The 17,428-nt window shown below is 37.3% G+C and overlaps 1 protein-coding gene across 1 annotated transcript in view; it reads left to right on the top strand.

The window, feature by feature from the left end:
- LOC117419965 (semaphorin-3D-like) overlaps positions 1-17,428 on the top strand; it is a 52,966-nt gene that overhangs the window by 9,560 nt on the left and 25,978 nt on the right. Inside the window, exons 3-6 of the mRNA XM_034033418.3 lie at positions 9,519-9,679; positions 15,032-15,094; positions 15,364-15,483; positions 16,101-16,194. Of these exons, the coding sequence (XP_033889309.1) occupies positions 9,519-9,679; positions 15,032-15,094; positions 15,364-15,483; positions 16,101-16,194 (438 nt within the window). The remainder of the gene's footprint in view (positions 1-9,518; positions 9,680-15,031; positions 15,095-15,363; positions 15,484-16,100; positions 16,195-17,428) is intronic.

Raw genomic sequence — 17,428 nt, 5'->3', positions numbered from 1 at the left:
GTCTCAAATAGTTACAATCAGGTAAGATGTATAGCTTCTGCTGAGTGCTTTCTAGTTTTTGACTAATATATCCATTACTGACATGTTTATCAGGTCAGCCAATCAAAAATGCAATAATTTCCCCCCTTCAATTTGAATGACAAGGTTTGTCTTGTAGTGCACATGTATGTATGCAAGTCAACAGTATTACAACAAAGTGAAAGGGCAATTAAAAAGACAAGAGATCTGTTTGGGTATATAGCTAACAATGTGGAATGCAAGATTATTATGCTAAGATTATGTAATGATCTAGTTATATATGATTTGGAATAGTTTGGAAGTTTGGAATATTTGGAAATCACAAAAAGACCATAGGTAGGCTTAATTGAAGTCTATTACATTTTAAGGGGTATGATAAGGTCAGCCCAAGTCACATTACATGCACAATGTTGAGGGCAAGCATTTACAGAACAGAAGACAGGAAGCATGTTTCACGCAGATAGTAATAAACTTGATGGAATACTTTACTGGGTGATGTTGCAGCAGTTAAAACACTGGGGTCATTCAAGAAACTATTAGACTGTAGGCTCTGCCTTAGGGCGATCGGTGTGCAGCTTGTAAAGAGGCAAGCCTTTGAGCACAATGGCCTCTTCTTATTCCTTACATTTTATGTGCTCTAATCTACTGTTTGAAATCTGGTGAACTTTTTACTTATTATTATTATTATTATTATTATTAATTTCTTAGCAGACGCCCATATCCAGGGCGACTTACAATTATTACAAGATAATGACATTATTTTTACATACAATTACATTGTTTTTTTATACACATTATTTTTACATACAATTACCCATTTATACAGTTGGGTTTTTACGGGAGCAATCTAGGTAAAGTACCTGGCTCAAGGGTAAGCAGCAGTGTTCCCCACCAGGGATTGAACCCATGACCCTCCAGTCAAGAGTCTAGAGCCCTAACCACTACTCCACAATGTTGCCCTATGCATATGAACACACATTACAAGGTGAGTACAAAGAGGTGAACAACATGTTGAGTATATGCATACAGTACATGAACATGAACAAACTGAAAAATAGACTTTACAAATAACTGCAAAATATCAGTAGTTTGGAGTTTTGGTTTTCTCGTGTTAACTTGAATATGTACATTATTTTATTTTTATGTACTGTTGTTATATTTTATTTGATTACATTTATACTGTCAAACATTTCAGACTTTTCAATATATATATATATATATATATATATATATATATATATATATATATCAACTCATTACACATAAATAATCAACAACATCACATCATAATCAAAATCTGAGCGAATATTCTACAATTTACATAACCAGCAAGAGTGTTATATTTACAAAGAGCTAGATCATTTTAGTCAAATGAGAGGAATTTACAGAAAAGGTTTAATATCGAATTCCTCATTAAGATCTCTTGGGGGAATTGTTTGTAAATAGTAAATACAAAAAGTTTCTCTTCGCAGTAGCATCCTATTTAAACCCTATAAATTATATTACATGGTGTTAGGGAGTTAATGGATGCCTTACCTATCTATAGCTATTGTATGTTAGGTGAAATGGTATTCATTTTCCTCATTCTGTGGGAACAAGACCAGCATTGTTATGTATTGGAAACAAGCTATTGTTTTTGACCAGCTGCAGGTTGGCCGAGGTTCACATCCTGCCTGTGGTCACTACTTGTGTTTAAAGTTTTGTAAAATACAATGGAGTTTAGGGTGATTCCAAGTGAAAAGACAACTTTTGAGCCATCTATTTATTAAATAAACATACAGGTTTTGAAACCAAAGTTCAATGCCACTGAGAAACAAAACTGCTAATGGGATAGGCTGTCATCATATATTACATTTTTAACACTGTAGAACCAAACTCACCAAACATTAACATGTCTTGTTATTGAAGGTACTTCAGAATAAATATTTATATTGGGTGACAGTGGGATTAAAAAAGAAGACATCAGCCTATAAGCCAATATAAAAGTAAAGAATGTTACATCATCATTAATAGTCATACAAACACTTCAATAACATGTCCATATGTTCTTTACTCATTGAGCCCTTCGTTCATTAAACTAAAGTGTGATGGCAGGTTAGCTGTGCTGTTTCCTTCTAGTTGTATCACATGGTTTAAACATGGTTTTCTTCTTGAAGAAAGAATGATGGTGTGAACAAATGAAAATTGCTTTCACATTGTAAAGTGTAATTTATTGAAGCTAAATTATTATTATTATTATTATTTATTTCTTAGCAGACGCCCTTATCCAGGGCGACTTACAATCGTAAGCAAAAACATTTCAAGCGTTACAATACAAGTAATACAATAAGAGCAGTTAAATGCTCCTAAACTAAACTGTTTACATCAAGTTATTGTACTTTCACTACAGTTGTTTTTATATGGGAGGTCTACAACTATTTATATTGGTTAGTGGGGTACAGTGTTTCAATCAGCTACTCTACACCAGTGTTTCTTGTTAATTAAGCCTAATGGATAGAGGAGGGCATTGGTGTCATTCCAATCGAGAGTAACTGACCCACCTTGGAGACAAACTGTCTCAGAAATCCCACAAAACTGCATCTCAAGAATATTTCACAGTGGAAGTAAGACAAAATACAATGTTTTTGTTGCAAAGGTGCCAAATACATATCTGAATGAGTCAGACTTATTTCTGTCATTATCCTAAACCAGGGAGTCGCAACCCGTGGGCCGCATGCGTCCTGTTTATCGTCTAACTGCGGCTCAGTGTACTAATTCCATTTCACTTATGAATATATCATAACATTTTTTTTAAACTTTGTTGACTTGGTTTTTCAATTTTTTTGCATAAAAAGCAGCACACCATTTTAATTCGTACTGCGGAGGGTAATTGCTTCTCATCAGCTTGTCTCCAACTAATTTCACGAGACTTCCTCGCCTTACTCAAAAACACAAAATGAAATGGGACTATATTTTCCAGGCCAATGTACTGGGTAATTAAAAAAATAAACTGTGATGCCACAATGATTGTTAAAAAAAAAAAAAAAACACTGTTTAAATGCTACATTCTGTTTGTGAGAAGGTTTAAAACAAAATGGTATTGGTGTTCTGCAGCTGCTCCCCTAATTGTATTGTGATTGTGTGATAAAATAAATGTAACTATGGAAACTTGAATATAGTTTGTGTTTTAATGTGTTTAATTGTGTGTCACATAATGAGTAGAAACCTTTTGAAAGTGTATGTTGCTTATTTGAAACATTGGCTGACATGGCTAACAAATAAAAAAGTTTCTATAAATGTGTGAGTGAGTAGTCTCATTTTGGTATACCCATCGTGATGTGTGTGACAAACGATTCCCTCTCATATGTTTATATCTGTAGACCATGGAAAGCTGGGCACAATGTAGAACTTGATCTCTGTAAGCACTCCGTCAGAAAAGAGCCAAATCTGAAGCTGAAGGAACTGCACATGAAAAGAAATCTCCGTGAATGAACAGCAGCAATGATAATTGTCAAACTAAAGGAGCACTTTTCCTGGGTACAAGATAACACAAATAAATGATGGTGCCTGCTTGTTAAATAGAAAAGATAGTAATAAGGATTTTAATTGCTGCTAAGAAATGTGCCAAAATTGTGTCATATATATATATATATATATATATATATATATATATATATATATATATATATATATATGTCACCTCCAAAATTATTGGCACCCTTGATAAAGATGAGCAAAAAAGGCTGTATAAAATAAACAACACAGGTGATGAGCTATATTTTATGCTCCAATATATGGGAAAATCATATTCTTTTATTCTAATACAATTGCTCAGGGAAAAAAAGTTTTTTATTAACAAGTAATAACATTTCTTCTCAAAAAGATAGGTGTCAGAATTATTGGCACCCCTAAAGATTCTTATAAATAAAATCAAACAAAATTAAATCTGCATTAACATTCTACTTCTTTAAGTTCATCTCAGTCTTAAGGAACTGTATTGTGGCCTTCCATGGCTTCCTGTTTCACTGGGGTATAAAAATGAGGTAACATGCATATGAAATCCATTTGTCATCCATCACCATGGGGAAAGGCAAATAACTCACAAATGAAAAGAGACAAATGGTTGTTGACCTTCATAAATCAGGCAATGGGTACAAAACAATAGCTAAAAAACGAAATATACCACTTACCACTATTAGGGCAATAATTAAGAAGTTCAAAACCACTGGAACAATGGTAAACTTGCCTGGTAGAGGACGCAAGTGTATCTTGCCCCCACGCACAGTGAGGCAGATGGTTCGGGAGGCAAAGGGAAATCCAAGGGCCACAGTTGGAGAATTACAGAACTTGGTTGCATCTTGGGGTCACCAAGTCTCCAAATCTACAATTAGACGCCACCTCCATGCCAATAGGCTATTTGGAAGGGTTGCCAGAAAAGAGCCTTTATTGAGAGCAACCAACAAACGTAAGCGCCTGGAGTTTGCTAAACGGCATTGGCACTTCTATTGGAAACGGGTGCTATGGTCAGATGAGACAAAAATAGAACTATTTGGCCACGCACACCACCTACTGTAAAATATGGTGGCGGATCTTTGATGTTATGGGGCTGTCTTGCTTCCACTGGTCCTGGGGCCCTTGTTAAGGTCAACAACATCATGAACTCTACCCAGTACCAGGACATTTTAGCCAAAAACCTTTGCCAGGAGGCTGAAACTTGGCCGCAAGTGGATCTTCCAGCAAGACAATGACCACAAGCACACATCAAAATCCACAAAGAAATGGTTAATTGACCACAAGCTTTGAGTTAGGGTTAGTTAAATATCCATTGTACTGCATATTTTCCTAATATGTCAGGTGTTAGATATGGTACACTGGTGGAAAAGATGATAATATGGGAAGTGAAGTCATTTTGGGGTATAGACCAGCAGCAACCTAAAATATCCAAACATTTAAGTTATTTTCCATGGGAATGCAGAGAAAACAGCGACTCTGGTTGTCCTAAAGTGGGATTGTTTTATTTGGCTGACATTGAACTGATTACATACTTTTTTCAGTACGGATAATCCGCAATGTATAAGATTTAAATTGCAATTGAACAGATGATTTTAATGAATGAATTTGTCCGTGGGTGCAATGATGACATCATGTAGTCTAGTCTAGTGTTGCGGATAGGAAGTGGCTCGTAGAAATTCCTATGAAAGAAGACGGTACTTTGCTGTACGCATTGTATTGCGTAGGCTCGCAATAAACAAATAGTTCTTTTCAAATGGAGATCAGCTTGTTGATCTCCAAGTCTTGCAACATTATCTTTGTTGTCAACAGTTTTCCAACTGGGAATAGTTCTGTTGATCAGATGTAACTCAGTTCAGATAATGCATTGCAATTGAAAAGTTATATAGTTTGTAGAAGTGTTCTTGTTGTAATTCTCTCGGGATCTTCCAAAAGCATAACTGATGGCTTTGCTTCAGTTCATTACGTGCAGCTACGTGGAAACAAAGACCCGCTTTCTGATTAATTTAGTATCCCGTTTACTGATTCAGTCTCTCGTAGGACAGACGTCAGGGCCCTTCCTCAGAAGATGATTTTAGCCATTATTCAGAACATTAGTTCTTCCTTGCCTTCCGTTAATTCGACCAGTTATGCTCCCATGGCTCAGAAACTTTCTTCAGAGCAGTGTAGCTTCCATTTCGTTCCTCCAAACTCTGAGCCACTTCTAGTGGGTGGAGCTCACTTCTTTCTCTTGCCTGGAGCGCTGTTACTTCTGTGGGGCACACTTCTAGTGTGGAGAGCTCTGCGTTTCTGAAAGTCGCATGGCTTTTTGTGATTCTCTCTTCAACCTAGTGATTGGTTAATGTGGTTATTTTGGGCTATGCCCGAGCCCACGTGGGGTGTTTCTCATTGGTTGTTCTCGTTCTGAGACAGCCCATTGTTCTCAATTGGTCCGTGGTTTCTTCCCCTGTCGGCTGTATTTATGAGGTGTACTCAAAACTGTCTGGCTTGCCTTCTACAAGATACTGCTGTCACCAAATTGATTAATTCAGCAATGGGGGAAGATCAAACACTTGTCCAGCAGTTAGTTTATGACTCTTTTTAAAAAGTGGGGGAGTTTATGTCCAGAAACCAGGTAGACACAGAGAATGGCTTAGGCCCCCCCTTTGTATATTTCAATTCTGTTAATTTCATACACAGAGTGGTATTATGACCCACTCTGATGCTACATTGAAAGTAAATTATACATGTGTTATACTGCAAAAGGGCCCTCAACTATTCACTGTTTCTAATTTTGCACAATGTTTTAGAGGTGAAGCCAGATTGCAAAATAACAGAATAGTACTTTCTATCTTACAAATTAAATTGTGTTGAATGGGTTCTATTATAGTTGTTATCTATTGATTTCCTCATTCTAGAATTGCATCTCTCTATATTGGCTCCACCTGTGCTATACTATACTATATTATGTTGTGGGGACCTCTTTCACTATGTTGTTTCCTGCATAACTTAAACATGTCCTTTCCGTGACTCAATAGTTCTGAATTTGGTATGTATCACCAAGATTACACAACTCCCCGCTGGTATATGTCAATCTGATTCTTGCACGTTCCTCAAAGCTACATTAAAAGTTGACTTATTTAGCTATTTGATCTTTTAAAATGATTTATGAACAATGCCAGTTTGACGAAACATATACTCAAACACAGTTTGGTGCTTGTTTGCATAATCCATCTGAGTAATGGTAGCAAAGATTACCAAAGACTTGGGGATTTGTAGTGCATTATAGAATCTTTCTTTCCTTGGTGCAAATCCAAATGTTAGAAAGGGCTTTACTTGGCTAATATATATATATATATATATATATATATATATATATATATATATATATATATATATATATATATATATATATATATATATATATATATATCTTTCTGTAGTGTATAAACTCTTTTTTGTAAAAATGTAAATAAGGTATTTTTAAAAAATATAATGAAGTTTGCTCATATCTTGATACTGTATGTGATGCAAGTACTTTATTGGCAAGAATAATTAGTGGGTTGAGATCATGATACTCAGCACAGTCTTATCTTGATTGTACTGCCATTGATTGTATAAGGCTGTGGTATTAGACAAGTGAGAGTGTGATCCAAGATTTCTGTTATCTTTTACAAATAAATGGAATCATTGTATCTTTCATGCTTGAATTAAAGGGGTTGCTGAATTAGTTGCAATAACCATGGCACTTGGTAGCTTTCCAAATAGTGTTGGCTGGAAAATACCTCTAGTAGGTCTTTCATTTTGGTTTTTACATGTTCGGTTTACAAAGCTGATTAGAAGTGAACTACATTTGCTGATCTCTTTGCACTATATTGAAGAAAAATCAATGAGTGCCAATCCTATCAGCTTCAACATTTCATGTCATGAGATCAGTACGTGGTTGTAGAGGATAAGATGATATAGGTGTGTGTTAGCAGCTATAAAGAAGTCATAGACACGTGCTGAATGTTTAATTCATATATTTACACTGATCTTTTATGATGAGTTGATCTCTTACTAGGGATGCAACTGTGTGTCCTACATGTCAGAAACCTCCTATTTTTTAAATTAACACCATTCGTCTGTGACTAGTATCCATATATTTAAAAAATATAGAACTATATGCAAAACGTTTAAGAAAGAAATAGTAACATATATCAGCATTCCAAAGATTATTTAATTTTGGAGAAAAGAAAGACTAAACATATTAGCACTGTACCTAAAACACATACCTTGGCAGACAGCATTTCAGTGGTTCTTATGACCAAAAATGGCCTACCATAAATAACTACCAAAAAATGATGTCTGCTTATTGCACTGTGCTTTTAAATGCATATGGAAGTGAAAGAATGACCTGTGATGCATTAAACTATCCCACTTCACTAAGTTTATAAACCAAACATATATTTGTATTACAACACGTTATTGCTTTGCAACCACTACATATAGAAGGTTTGGATATTAAAATGATTAACCTTTCAATTTCAGTCTAATGAAAAACTGGTGAAAGTTTACTGTAGTCGTGGAGACCCACCCATTTATCCTTAAGGAATACATCTTTGTCTGTCTGTCACATAAAAATCTCACAAACAGAAGGCAAGGATCCAGGATTTTTTTTTTTGTTTCTGCCGTGTATTGGCCAGAACTTTGATTATTTTATATTCTGAGGCCTTCTTTGACAGATGTGCCCATAGGCAATGAAAGGCTTTCATGATTTTAATGAAGTTGGCCATTTTGAATGACCACTGTCATTGGCTGGAACCAGGCAGAACCAATCTTTCAGCTCTTTGAAAACGTCATGCTGCAAGTAACAGGGTAAATTCGCAAAATATGTTCTGGAAAATGGATCTTAGTCATTTTAGGGTTCCATTTTAAAGATCTAAACAGAGACGAATCTAAACAGTGTTAGATCTAAATATTGCCGGCCTTTATTAATCCTGTGTATTTTTGCTAAGGTAGTCCAAGATTAGTACCAATCAGGGTCTGTGAAACTAGCTGTATACATTTTTGGGAGATGCTATTAAGATACACTAGTTTTAGATTGTTAACATAGTCCTAAAATATTTCCTTGTTATAATACTTCCCAGTGCATTTATGTATAACCCTAACAACATTCATAGACAGTATATGATAAACCAAGACTATAAATAGATCATTTTCCACCTCAAATACTGATGTGCAGATTGTAATTAACTTTTAATTGAGCACAGCCAATTCAATTGAAGCAATGTACTTTGTAATTTAAAGAATTTGCTTAAAGAACTGCAACATTCTAATTAGCTGTTCTTTGGATGGAACAATCCAGCGTGAACATAAAACTCTTTGCTCTTACGTTTGTGTTTTACAGCATTTCCATGCTTTCTGCAGCACTACTTCTGTCAAAACAGTCTAAATGCATTGGTTCATTACTCAGAATAAATTGTCGCAGTTCACTCTTAGTGCCTGGTTTATGAAAGTTTTTGATATATACAGAAATGCTTATAAAGCCATTTATTAAGACGTCAACATGTTTGTCAACATTTATTTTTGTTATTTTAAATTGTTTAATACGTAGGAAAAATAAATACTTTGGTTTCCCAGAAACCCAACACATACCAAATGATTTGTTATTGTAGCTGGCAAAAAATAATCAGTCAAATTTGAACCATTCCACAATGTGATACTTTAAAATGACAACTTAATGGCAGTAATGCCATGTTATGGAATAGTATAGATTATTTGTATAAATAAACCCCTTTCCAATAAAACACTAAAATGTATTTATATGGACATTTCAGGAAAATCGGTTACATAGGGAATTATGCTATATGTTAAAGGTGCAACTGTTTAACTTGTCAAAGTTTATTTTAAAAAATGAAACTAAGAATGAACCCTTGTATCTTACTGATTTAATGTATAAACATCAAGCTGTGCTAGTGTATTTATAAAAGAAACACAGTGAGTAATTTTCAGGCCCTACTCTCATAAGTAATCCCTTCTGTTTTCCACAGAACTGCAGTTCTCAAACAGTTGCATGCCGTTCTTGGGCTCAGTTGACGGGCTTAATTTCCAAACCCTGCTGCTGGATGAGGAAAGGGGACTCCTTCTGCTGGGAGCCAAAGACCACATCTTTCTGCTTGGTTTGGATGATTTAAACAAGAACCCGCGGAAGGTACTGCACCTTTATTTATTATTATTATTATTATTATTTGTTTATTTAGCAGACACCTTTATCCAAGGCGACTTACAGATACTAGGATGTGTGAACTATGCAAGAGCTGCAGAGTCACTTACAATTACGTCTCACCTGAAAGACGGAGCACAAGGAGGTTAAGTGACTTGCTCAAAGTCACACAATGAGTCAGTGGCTGAGGTGGGATTTGAACCGGGGACCTCCAGATTACAAGTCCTTTTCTTTAACCACTGGACCACACAGCCTCCTTATTTTGCTCCGGTTTCCCCTGACATATATTTACTTTCCATCAAATTCTGTAATGTTTTCACAGGCCTTATTGACAATTTGTGAATTTTCTCAAAACAAGTTCATAATGTGGCCTTTTACCCCGAACAAATAAAAAAAATGATATCATTCAGCTGTCTACAGTTTTAAGTAATCTAAAGATACTTTGTTAAAGGAAGTAATTTGTCATACATTTAACACCAAGCAGTTGACAGTGGATATGTGGTCAGGATAGATATGGAAATATAATTTTATTTAGGAAGAAAACCTAAGGTACAAGCCAGCAACAACGTGTAACATATCAAATTAAGTGCATATCCCTGTATCTACACACGACTGTAGTTCACTTTATTTTGCATTGTTTCCTTCACAAGGAATCATTGTCCGAGAAACCTTTTGCACCTGTTAGTATTACACTGTTATGTACAAAATAGTAGAAACAAACATGTACCATCGTATAGTGTTGGTATAAAATGAGAACATCTAATAAACTCTAAGTAGCAGCTCCTCTTTATTAAAACTAGAAGCATAAGTATAAAACTCTCACAAAAGTAATTGGCGGCAGTTATACAGATCTGCTTTACTACTTCCAGATCACACAAAGGTTGCCTTCAGTCTTTGTTTTGCACATGGTTATAAAATTAAAAATTGTCATTCTCACTGTGTAAAAACAGTTCTAATTTTCTTTGGTATGCAATTTAACTAAAATGGCAGACTTCAATTGCTCTTTGCCCTGGTCTGTAAATGTAAGTTTTCGTCTTCATTTTTAACATCATGAAGTGTGACATAAAATCATACACATACATCACAGTCATTTAAAAAGGCTCCAGTTCTGTTGGATAATCTGCACTAGCAGCTAGGTGACAGAATGTGGTGTTGTGTCTGTGTAGTATTTAGACAGTTCCTTTGTTTGCCTTGGCCATGTGCCAGTGAGCTCCAATCCAGCCCAATTTTACACGAAAAAAATAAATAAAACACACACACGTCAGGACTGAGGGGTTATGAATTGTTGTCTCTGCAATTTTCTGTGTGCTAGGTTCATAAAGAGCAAGGGCACAAGAGACTAAGACAATAGGCCATTTGAAGCTGTCGCCGTCTATGGACCATTTGTTGCTTAATATTTCATCCCTTCCAAATCCAAACCCAAATGTCTTTAAATCAGAGATACAATGTCTGTTGCAAGGATAGATTGGGATCATGGTTGTGTTGACACTTTTTTTCATATAAGTTCCCAAGTTTGTGAATCCTGTCAATCATTATCATGCCCATGTCTTGGAAATAATGCAAGGACAGTCAGTTGCGTGTAATTTAGCATTGATAGCTGTAAGAGGCTGTAAGGATTTTGCAAGTGTCACACTGACAGTGAGTGAAGAATGTTAGTCTCAATAGAAATGTGGACTGTTTTTGTTTTTGTCCAGCACCAACTGTAAGATTGCTAAAAATAACTTAGCTGATCGCACTGATAATACCTGGTACACTGTGCTGAATAATATTGTAATGAATTGGCATCTCAGCCCATTGAATTGAATGGAAAAGCAAGGGCTGGATGTGAACCGCATACCATATGGTTCAAAAACGAATGTCTTACCATTCAGTTAACCCTTTGCGGTCCATTTATTAATCGCGCGTCAGGCACGCCAGGTCTAATTAATTTTCACACGCGCAGTTAATTTTATACACGCTGTTTAAAAGTTTTTTTTTTCACAGTCAAACGGGTTTAAATGTCCCTGCATATCAACAAAGCACACAATAGGCATCTCCAGCCCCGCCCCACCCTTTTGTTTGCTATAGCGTTCAGCTATGTAAGAAATAAATAATAATAATAATAATAGTCCTGTGAGGAATAATTGCAATGTCGGACCCAGTCCGACAATGGACCGCAAAGGGTTAAAGAACAAGCTGTGTGGTCGAGAGGTAAGTACAGGTCTTATGCTGATGGCAGTATTATTAGCTCATCAGCTGCAAGGAGGAGATTCTTTATAATATGTTTTGCTGAGTTGAATCAGCCGGTTTGTTTCAGCCCGCCAACTCGGCACGCTTGGCAATAACAATAATAGTACAAATTTACAGCTCACCCGCCTGGCGTGGTGACTGTGTTTCTCCCATAGCTGAATTGCTGTGTGGTTAAGCCTATATTTTTTTCCTATTACTGCCTCTGCAGTTAAAATAAAATAAAATAAATAAAAAGCAGTACACTTTTTCTTCCTGTCTAACACGCCGCAGCTCCTTGAGCCTGTGCTCCACTCTGGTATACTCTACGCGCTGCCCCGTTGTGTGACTGCACGCGGTCCAGAACCAGGTTATCGCCGCGCTGCACCCTAGTGTAGCACCGTGTGCTTCCCTGTACTGCTCTCCCGATTGCCTACCGCAGCCTATGTGTATCCACCCGGTGTAGGCTATTTGCTACCCCAGGTTGTGTTGACAATACGTCTCTTGGTGCCTGATGAACTACCTGGACGACTGGTTCCTCTGTCCCAGGAGCAGTGGCCCATACAGCGATTGTGATGAAGCATCTGTTGAGGCTGGGTCTCACCCTCAATGATGCCAGAGCCAATTAATACCAGTGTAAAGTATGGTCTACTTGGGTCTCCAGCGCGATTCCCTTACGATGCAAGCCTACATGTCGGACGACAGAGTAGCTGCCATTCGCAACTGTCTGGCCCTGTTCAACAAGGGTTCACAGTACAATTGGTGTTGTGTTAAAAACTATTGGGTCTGATGGCCGCAGCTTCATCAGCCACCCAACTGGGGTTGCTCCACTTGCGCCCGATCCAAGTGTGGCGCAGTGCCTTTCGGCTACACCCCAAGCGCGACAGACACTGTCGGCTGACCGTGTCTCGCCTATGCTGGGAAGCCCTACGCTGGTGGAGGCAAGCCTCTCACCTGAGCGAAGGCGTAAAGATGGGAGTGATACACAACCATCAATTGATAATGACAGATGCATCCAACTCTGGTTGGGGGGAGGTCATGGCAGGCAGTGGAGTCCAAGGACCCTTGTCGGGTCGCTGGACATCCCTGAACATAAATGCAGGGGAGCTGAGAGCAGTCCACCTCGCACTCCAACATTTCCTTCCTGTGCTCCAGAACAGACATGTCCTTGTCCGCACAGACAACATGTCAGTAGTGGCGGATGTGAACCGCCAGGGAGGGCTTCGGTCCTCGGGGTTACACCGCATAGCCTTTCAGCTGTTGATCTGGGCACAGAGGCACTTACTATCCCTCCTGGCTGTCCATCTCCCGGGAGACAGCCTTTCTATTAGCCACCACCTCCGCTAAGCGGGTTAGTGAGTTACAGGCGCTTTCAGTGCACAGTTCCTGTATGCGTATTTGTGACAATGGAAACAGGGTATCGTTGCGCACGAACCCTGCTTTTTTCCCTATAGTGATTCCAGCTTTTCACTTGAATCAATCAGTGGAACTAGAGGCTTTCCATCCCCCTGCTTGTGCGGAGGAGATGGACTGGAGATTGAATTCCCTCTGCCCTGTTAGGGTATTGAGAGATTATGTGGATAGGAAGAGAGTGCTGCGTCAGTCTGACCAGCTCTTTGTCTGTCATGCAGCGACTGTCCCATTGGATTGTGGACACAGTCTCGACTGCGTATACTAATGCTGGCCTACCCCCACCTGGGAGGGTGGCCGCACACTCTACCAGAGGTGTGGCTACGTCATGGGCCCTCTTTAGAGGAGCTTCATTGACTGACATTTGTACTGTGGCTAGCTGGGCTACGCTGCATACATTCTCCAGGTTCTACCGCCTTAAAGTGGTAGATCCTTCCTTGCCTTCATTAGGCATGAGGGTCCTTGAGGTTGCACGCTCGCACCGTTAACCCTTGGGTTATGCAGTTCTAATGCGTCCCTCATCTGCTGCCATTCCTTCTCCCTCGCGAACTGCTCTGGTATACTTTCCCATAAGTATGTTGGTGGTCATCTTGGAATTGAAAGGGAATGTTAGGTTACTTACCATAACCCTGGTTCCCTGAAAGAGAAGATGACCACCAACCAGCTAGGTCACATCGGTCGCCCTCACGGGTTCGATGCGAAAGAGAAAATGGCTTCTGTGGGTTGACTGTTTAATCCCTCGGTAGGCAGAACCGAGGATGTCACCCCAGGAAGGGGCCTATCGGCACCTCTGACCTATCTCATAAGTATGTTGGTGGTCGTCTTCTCTTGGTATTCGTGACATTTTATAAAATCAACGTGACTATTTATGGGTTGGCATAGTTTGAGTGAAGTAGTTGCCAGACAAATTAATGAGCTGCAAGCCTTGTGGAAGGTATTTCATATGTGCAAACTGTGTGACAATTCCTAATTTGGCTTGCATTCCTGTTACTGGATTTGTTACAAGAAAGTCCTCTAATGGTTGCCTTTGTCAGAAATATATTTGGCTCTCTTCTCAGCCCAAAGTATCCAATCACAGTTAATTTGCTTGAAACCATCAGTTCTCTCTTTGTTGTAGAAAAAATACATACCTTGTTGCCTCATTAACCTCAATGCATTACTTTGTTGGAAATGTCTGCATCCCTCAATAAGAAAGCTTCACAGATTTGACAAATTGTGAGACCAAATACAAATCCGACTGACAGTATAAGCATACAGTCAGCCGGAAGATACTTGATTATGGTGACTACAGCCAATAAACCATCCTACTTGTTTAACTGCTGGCTTTTAAATAAACATAATCCCAATATATTTTTGTTGAGAACAATACATCAGCATCTTGTTTGTAGTAGTATGACCTTATCTTTCACTGCATATATGTTCTTACATTGACAAAATGAAGTAACAATAATATTTGACTTTCAGATTTCGATTTATTTTAAACTGCAGTATAATTAACAAGCCTTGTTCTATTTTTAGACCACATTGAATAGTTCTAGAACAAGACATACACAATTATGTCATCACTTGAACTGTAATCCTGCTACAATATGCATGTTAAGATGACAGACTTGTCTTTGTTAATGCCAAAGGAGAAGGAGATTCACATTAGGTGTCTATTGTCAACATTTGCAATTCTCCACAAAACTTGAAGTAGCATTTCAAACAAACTTTTTTTTTTTGCAGATTCACTGGCCAGCCTCTAAAGAAGGATTTGAACAATGTAAACTAGCTGGGAAAAATGTATATGTGAGTACAGTATGACTAAAACATTATATACTATTTTAGTAATCTATATATATATATATATATATATATATATATATATATATATATATATATATATATATATAGCTTCTTATGCATCTCAAGTTCCAATGTGACAATCTAATTAAAAGCTGCTACATTTTTCAAATAAAATATATGGTCACACTGTGCTTTAGTAGTGCTTGCTGAGATAGAAAAAATGAATGGTTTAGCTAACTTCACTCATTTCTTATTTCTTTTCTCCCCTACAGACAGAGTGTGCAAATTTCATCAGGGTTCTCCACAACTATAACAAGACTCACGTGTATGCCTGTGGCACAGGAGCCTTCCACCCTGTGTGTGGATTTATTGAAACTGGAGGCCGTGGCGAGGTAATCCTAGTCACTGACACAACATGGCAGGAAATAGACGGATATTCATCTATCAAAACCAGTTTATTTTGTCATCAGTTATTACAGCTATGGCAACATCTGGCAATGAGGTAAACTGTTAGGCATGAGAGAGGTGGAAAAATTCAAGTAAAGAAACTAGGCTGCTCATATTAACAAGAAAAATGTAGCTGTCAACTTGACCTATGTCTGATTATTTTGAGACTTCCCGTTCCAGTCTCTACAGTTACATTTTAAATGTAATACTGGAAAAGGTCAGTAACACACTCTAAAACCTCTTTTCCATTGTCATACATGTTGTTAGTGATTGTTTTTACTGTGTATAATTGATGGAAATAGTAACCTATACATTTTATACATTTACATATAGCAGTATAGTTTTCCTATTAGCAAGCATCACAATGTTCTATGGCAAGTTAACAACAATGCCTAAAGGTGTACTAGCTAGTGCTGTTTCGCTCAAGTTAAGTTACACTCGCAAGAAATATGCTGTATGCTACTCCTTTTTATTATGCATTGGCATAATGGGAATATGCATGTTATTTTTAAAAAAGGCTTACATTATTAATAATATAATTCAACTTTTTTTGTCACAACAGGAAACCACATTTCGTCTGAATAAACAGAGTTTGGAATCTGGTAGACTGAAATGCCCCTTTGATCCATGGCAGCCATTTGCTTCTGTTTTAACAGGTGATGAAGAGAAAATGAAGTTTTCTTTTTTAAATCAGTTAGATAATTAAAATGCACAAATGTAAAATATATGCTATGCTAACCACAAAAAGAAAAAGAAACATACTGGTAAGGCAGGGTTGTAAATCCTTAACTAATAATCATGGCTAATTAAGTATGTTGCTTTGTGGGGATAAATACCCCCAAATGTGTAACCAGTATTTGAGATTTAGAAAATAAACCACATGATGACTTCTCTAGAACCATTATGGGGAATGTTGACAGCAAAGTAAAAGCCTGACAAAATATTGGGTTCGGAACAAATGTGTTATCTTATAATAGGACTCTCTCTGCCATGCACTTTCATTGGGATTCCAAATCCTGCTATAAAACAACACAGTTTGAAACAAAAAGAAACGTCACAAAGGGTTGCGACAGCAGCCTGTGTAAAACTGAATGACTGATTCTTTTGAAGTCAGACTCAGAGCGGAAGCGACACATAACTGACTTTTTAAAAAATTAAAATCCAGAAACTTATAAAAGGAAAGATCAAAACGCTTCACATAACAGTTATAACTGCAGGACGCGTGAAGTGTACTTATCTCCTCATACACACTATGTGCCCTCTTGTTATCACTTCATAATCATTTTTTTTAACTGTACAGTACAAATGCCCCTTCTTTCTTAATATCATAGGCATAAAAATTGATTTTTTTAAAAAAAAAACTTTTTATTAACAGAAAAATATATGGAAATATATTACATTTGGAAAAAACAAGTCTGCAAAAAGACAATTATCATCTTTATGATTTATGCATGCTGTGAGCTTTTATTTGACCTGTATATAAAGGAATGTATGGATGTTGAATGCCATTTAATCACCACAAATCTTCACCATTCATGGTAAATTACATAAAAGCCTTCACTTTGAAGTGGGGGGTCCTTGTCTGGGTTATTAAGAGAATGTGTCCTGCCATTTATCCCTTTATAATGTGAATCATGATTTGTGATCATTACTCTGCAGATGGTCATTTATTCTGTAATACAGATTAGAGCAGTTATAACAGCTTTGTCATGGATGTTAGAAGGTGTTTTTTTTTTTTTTTTTTTTGCACTCAAAAGTTTTCATTGATCTGAAGCTTTATTAAATCTGACAAAGACCACAGGAGTCTCCCAGACATATGGCAAAAAAAGTTAATTTATCATTATAAGGTTTTTTTTTTTTCAACTGTAAGAACGTAAGATTGTATTGCTG

This window comes from Acipenser ruthenus, chromosome 14 (assembly GCF_902713425.1).
Source record: "Acipenser ruthenus chromosome 14, fAciRut3.2 maternal haplotype, whole genome shotgun sequence".
NCBI lineage: Eukaryota > Metazoa > Chordata > Actinopteri > Acipenseriformes > Acipenseridae > Acipenser > Acipenser ruthenus.
The sequence above is the reverse complement of the archived record's forward strand: the minus strand, read 5'-3'. Positions and strand labels throughout refer to the sequence as shown.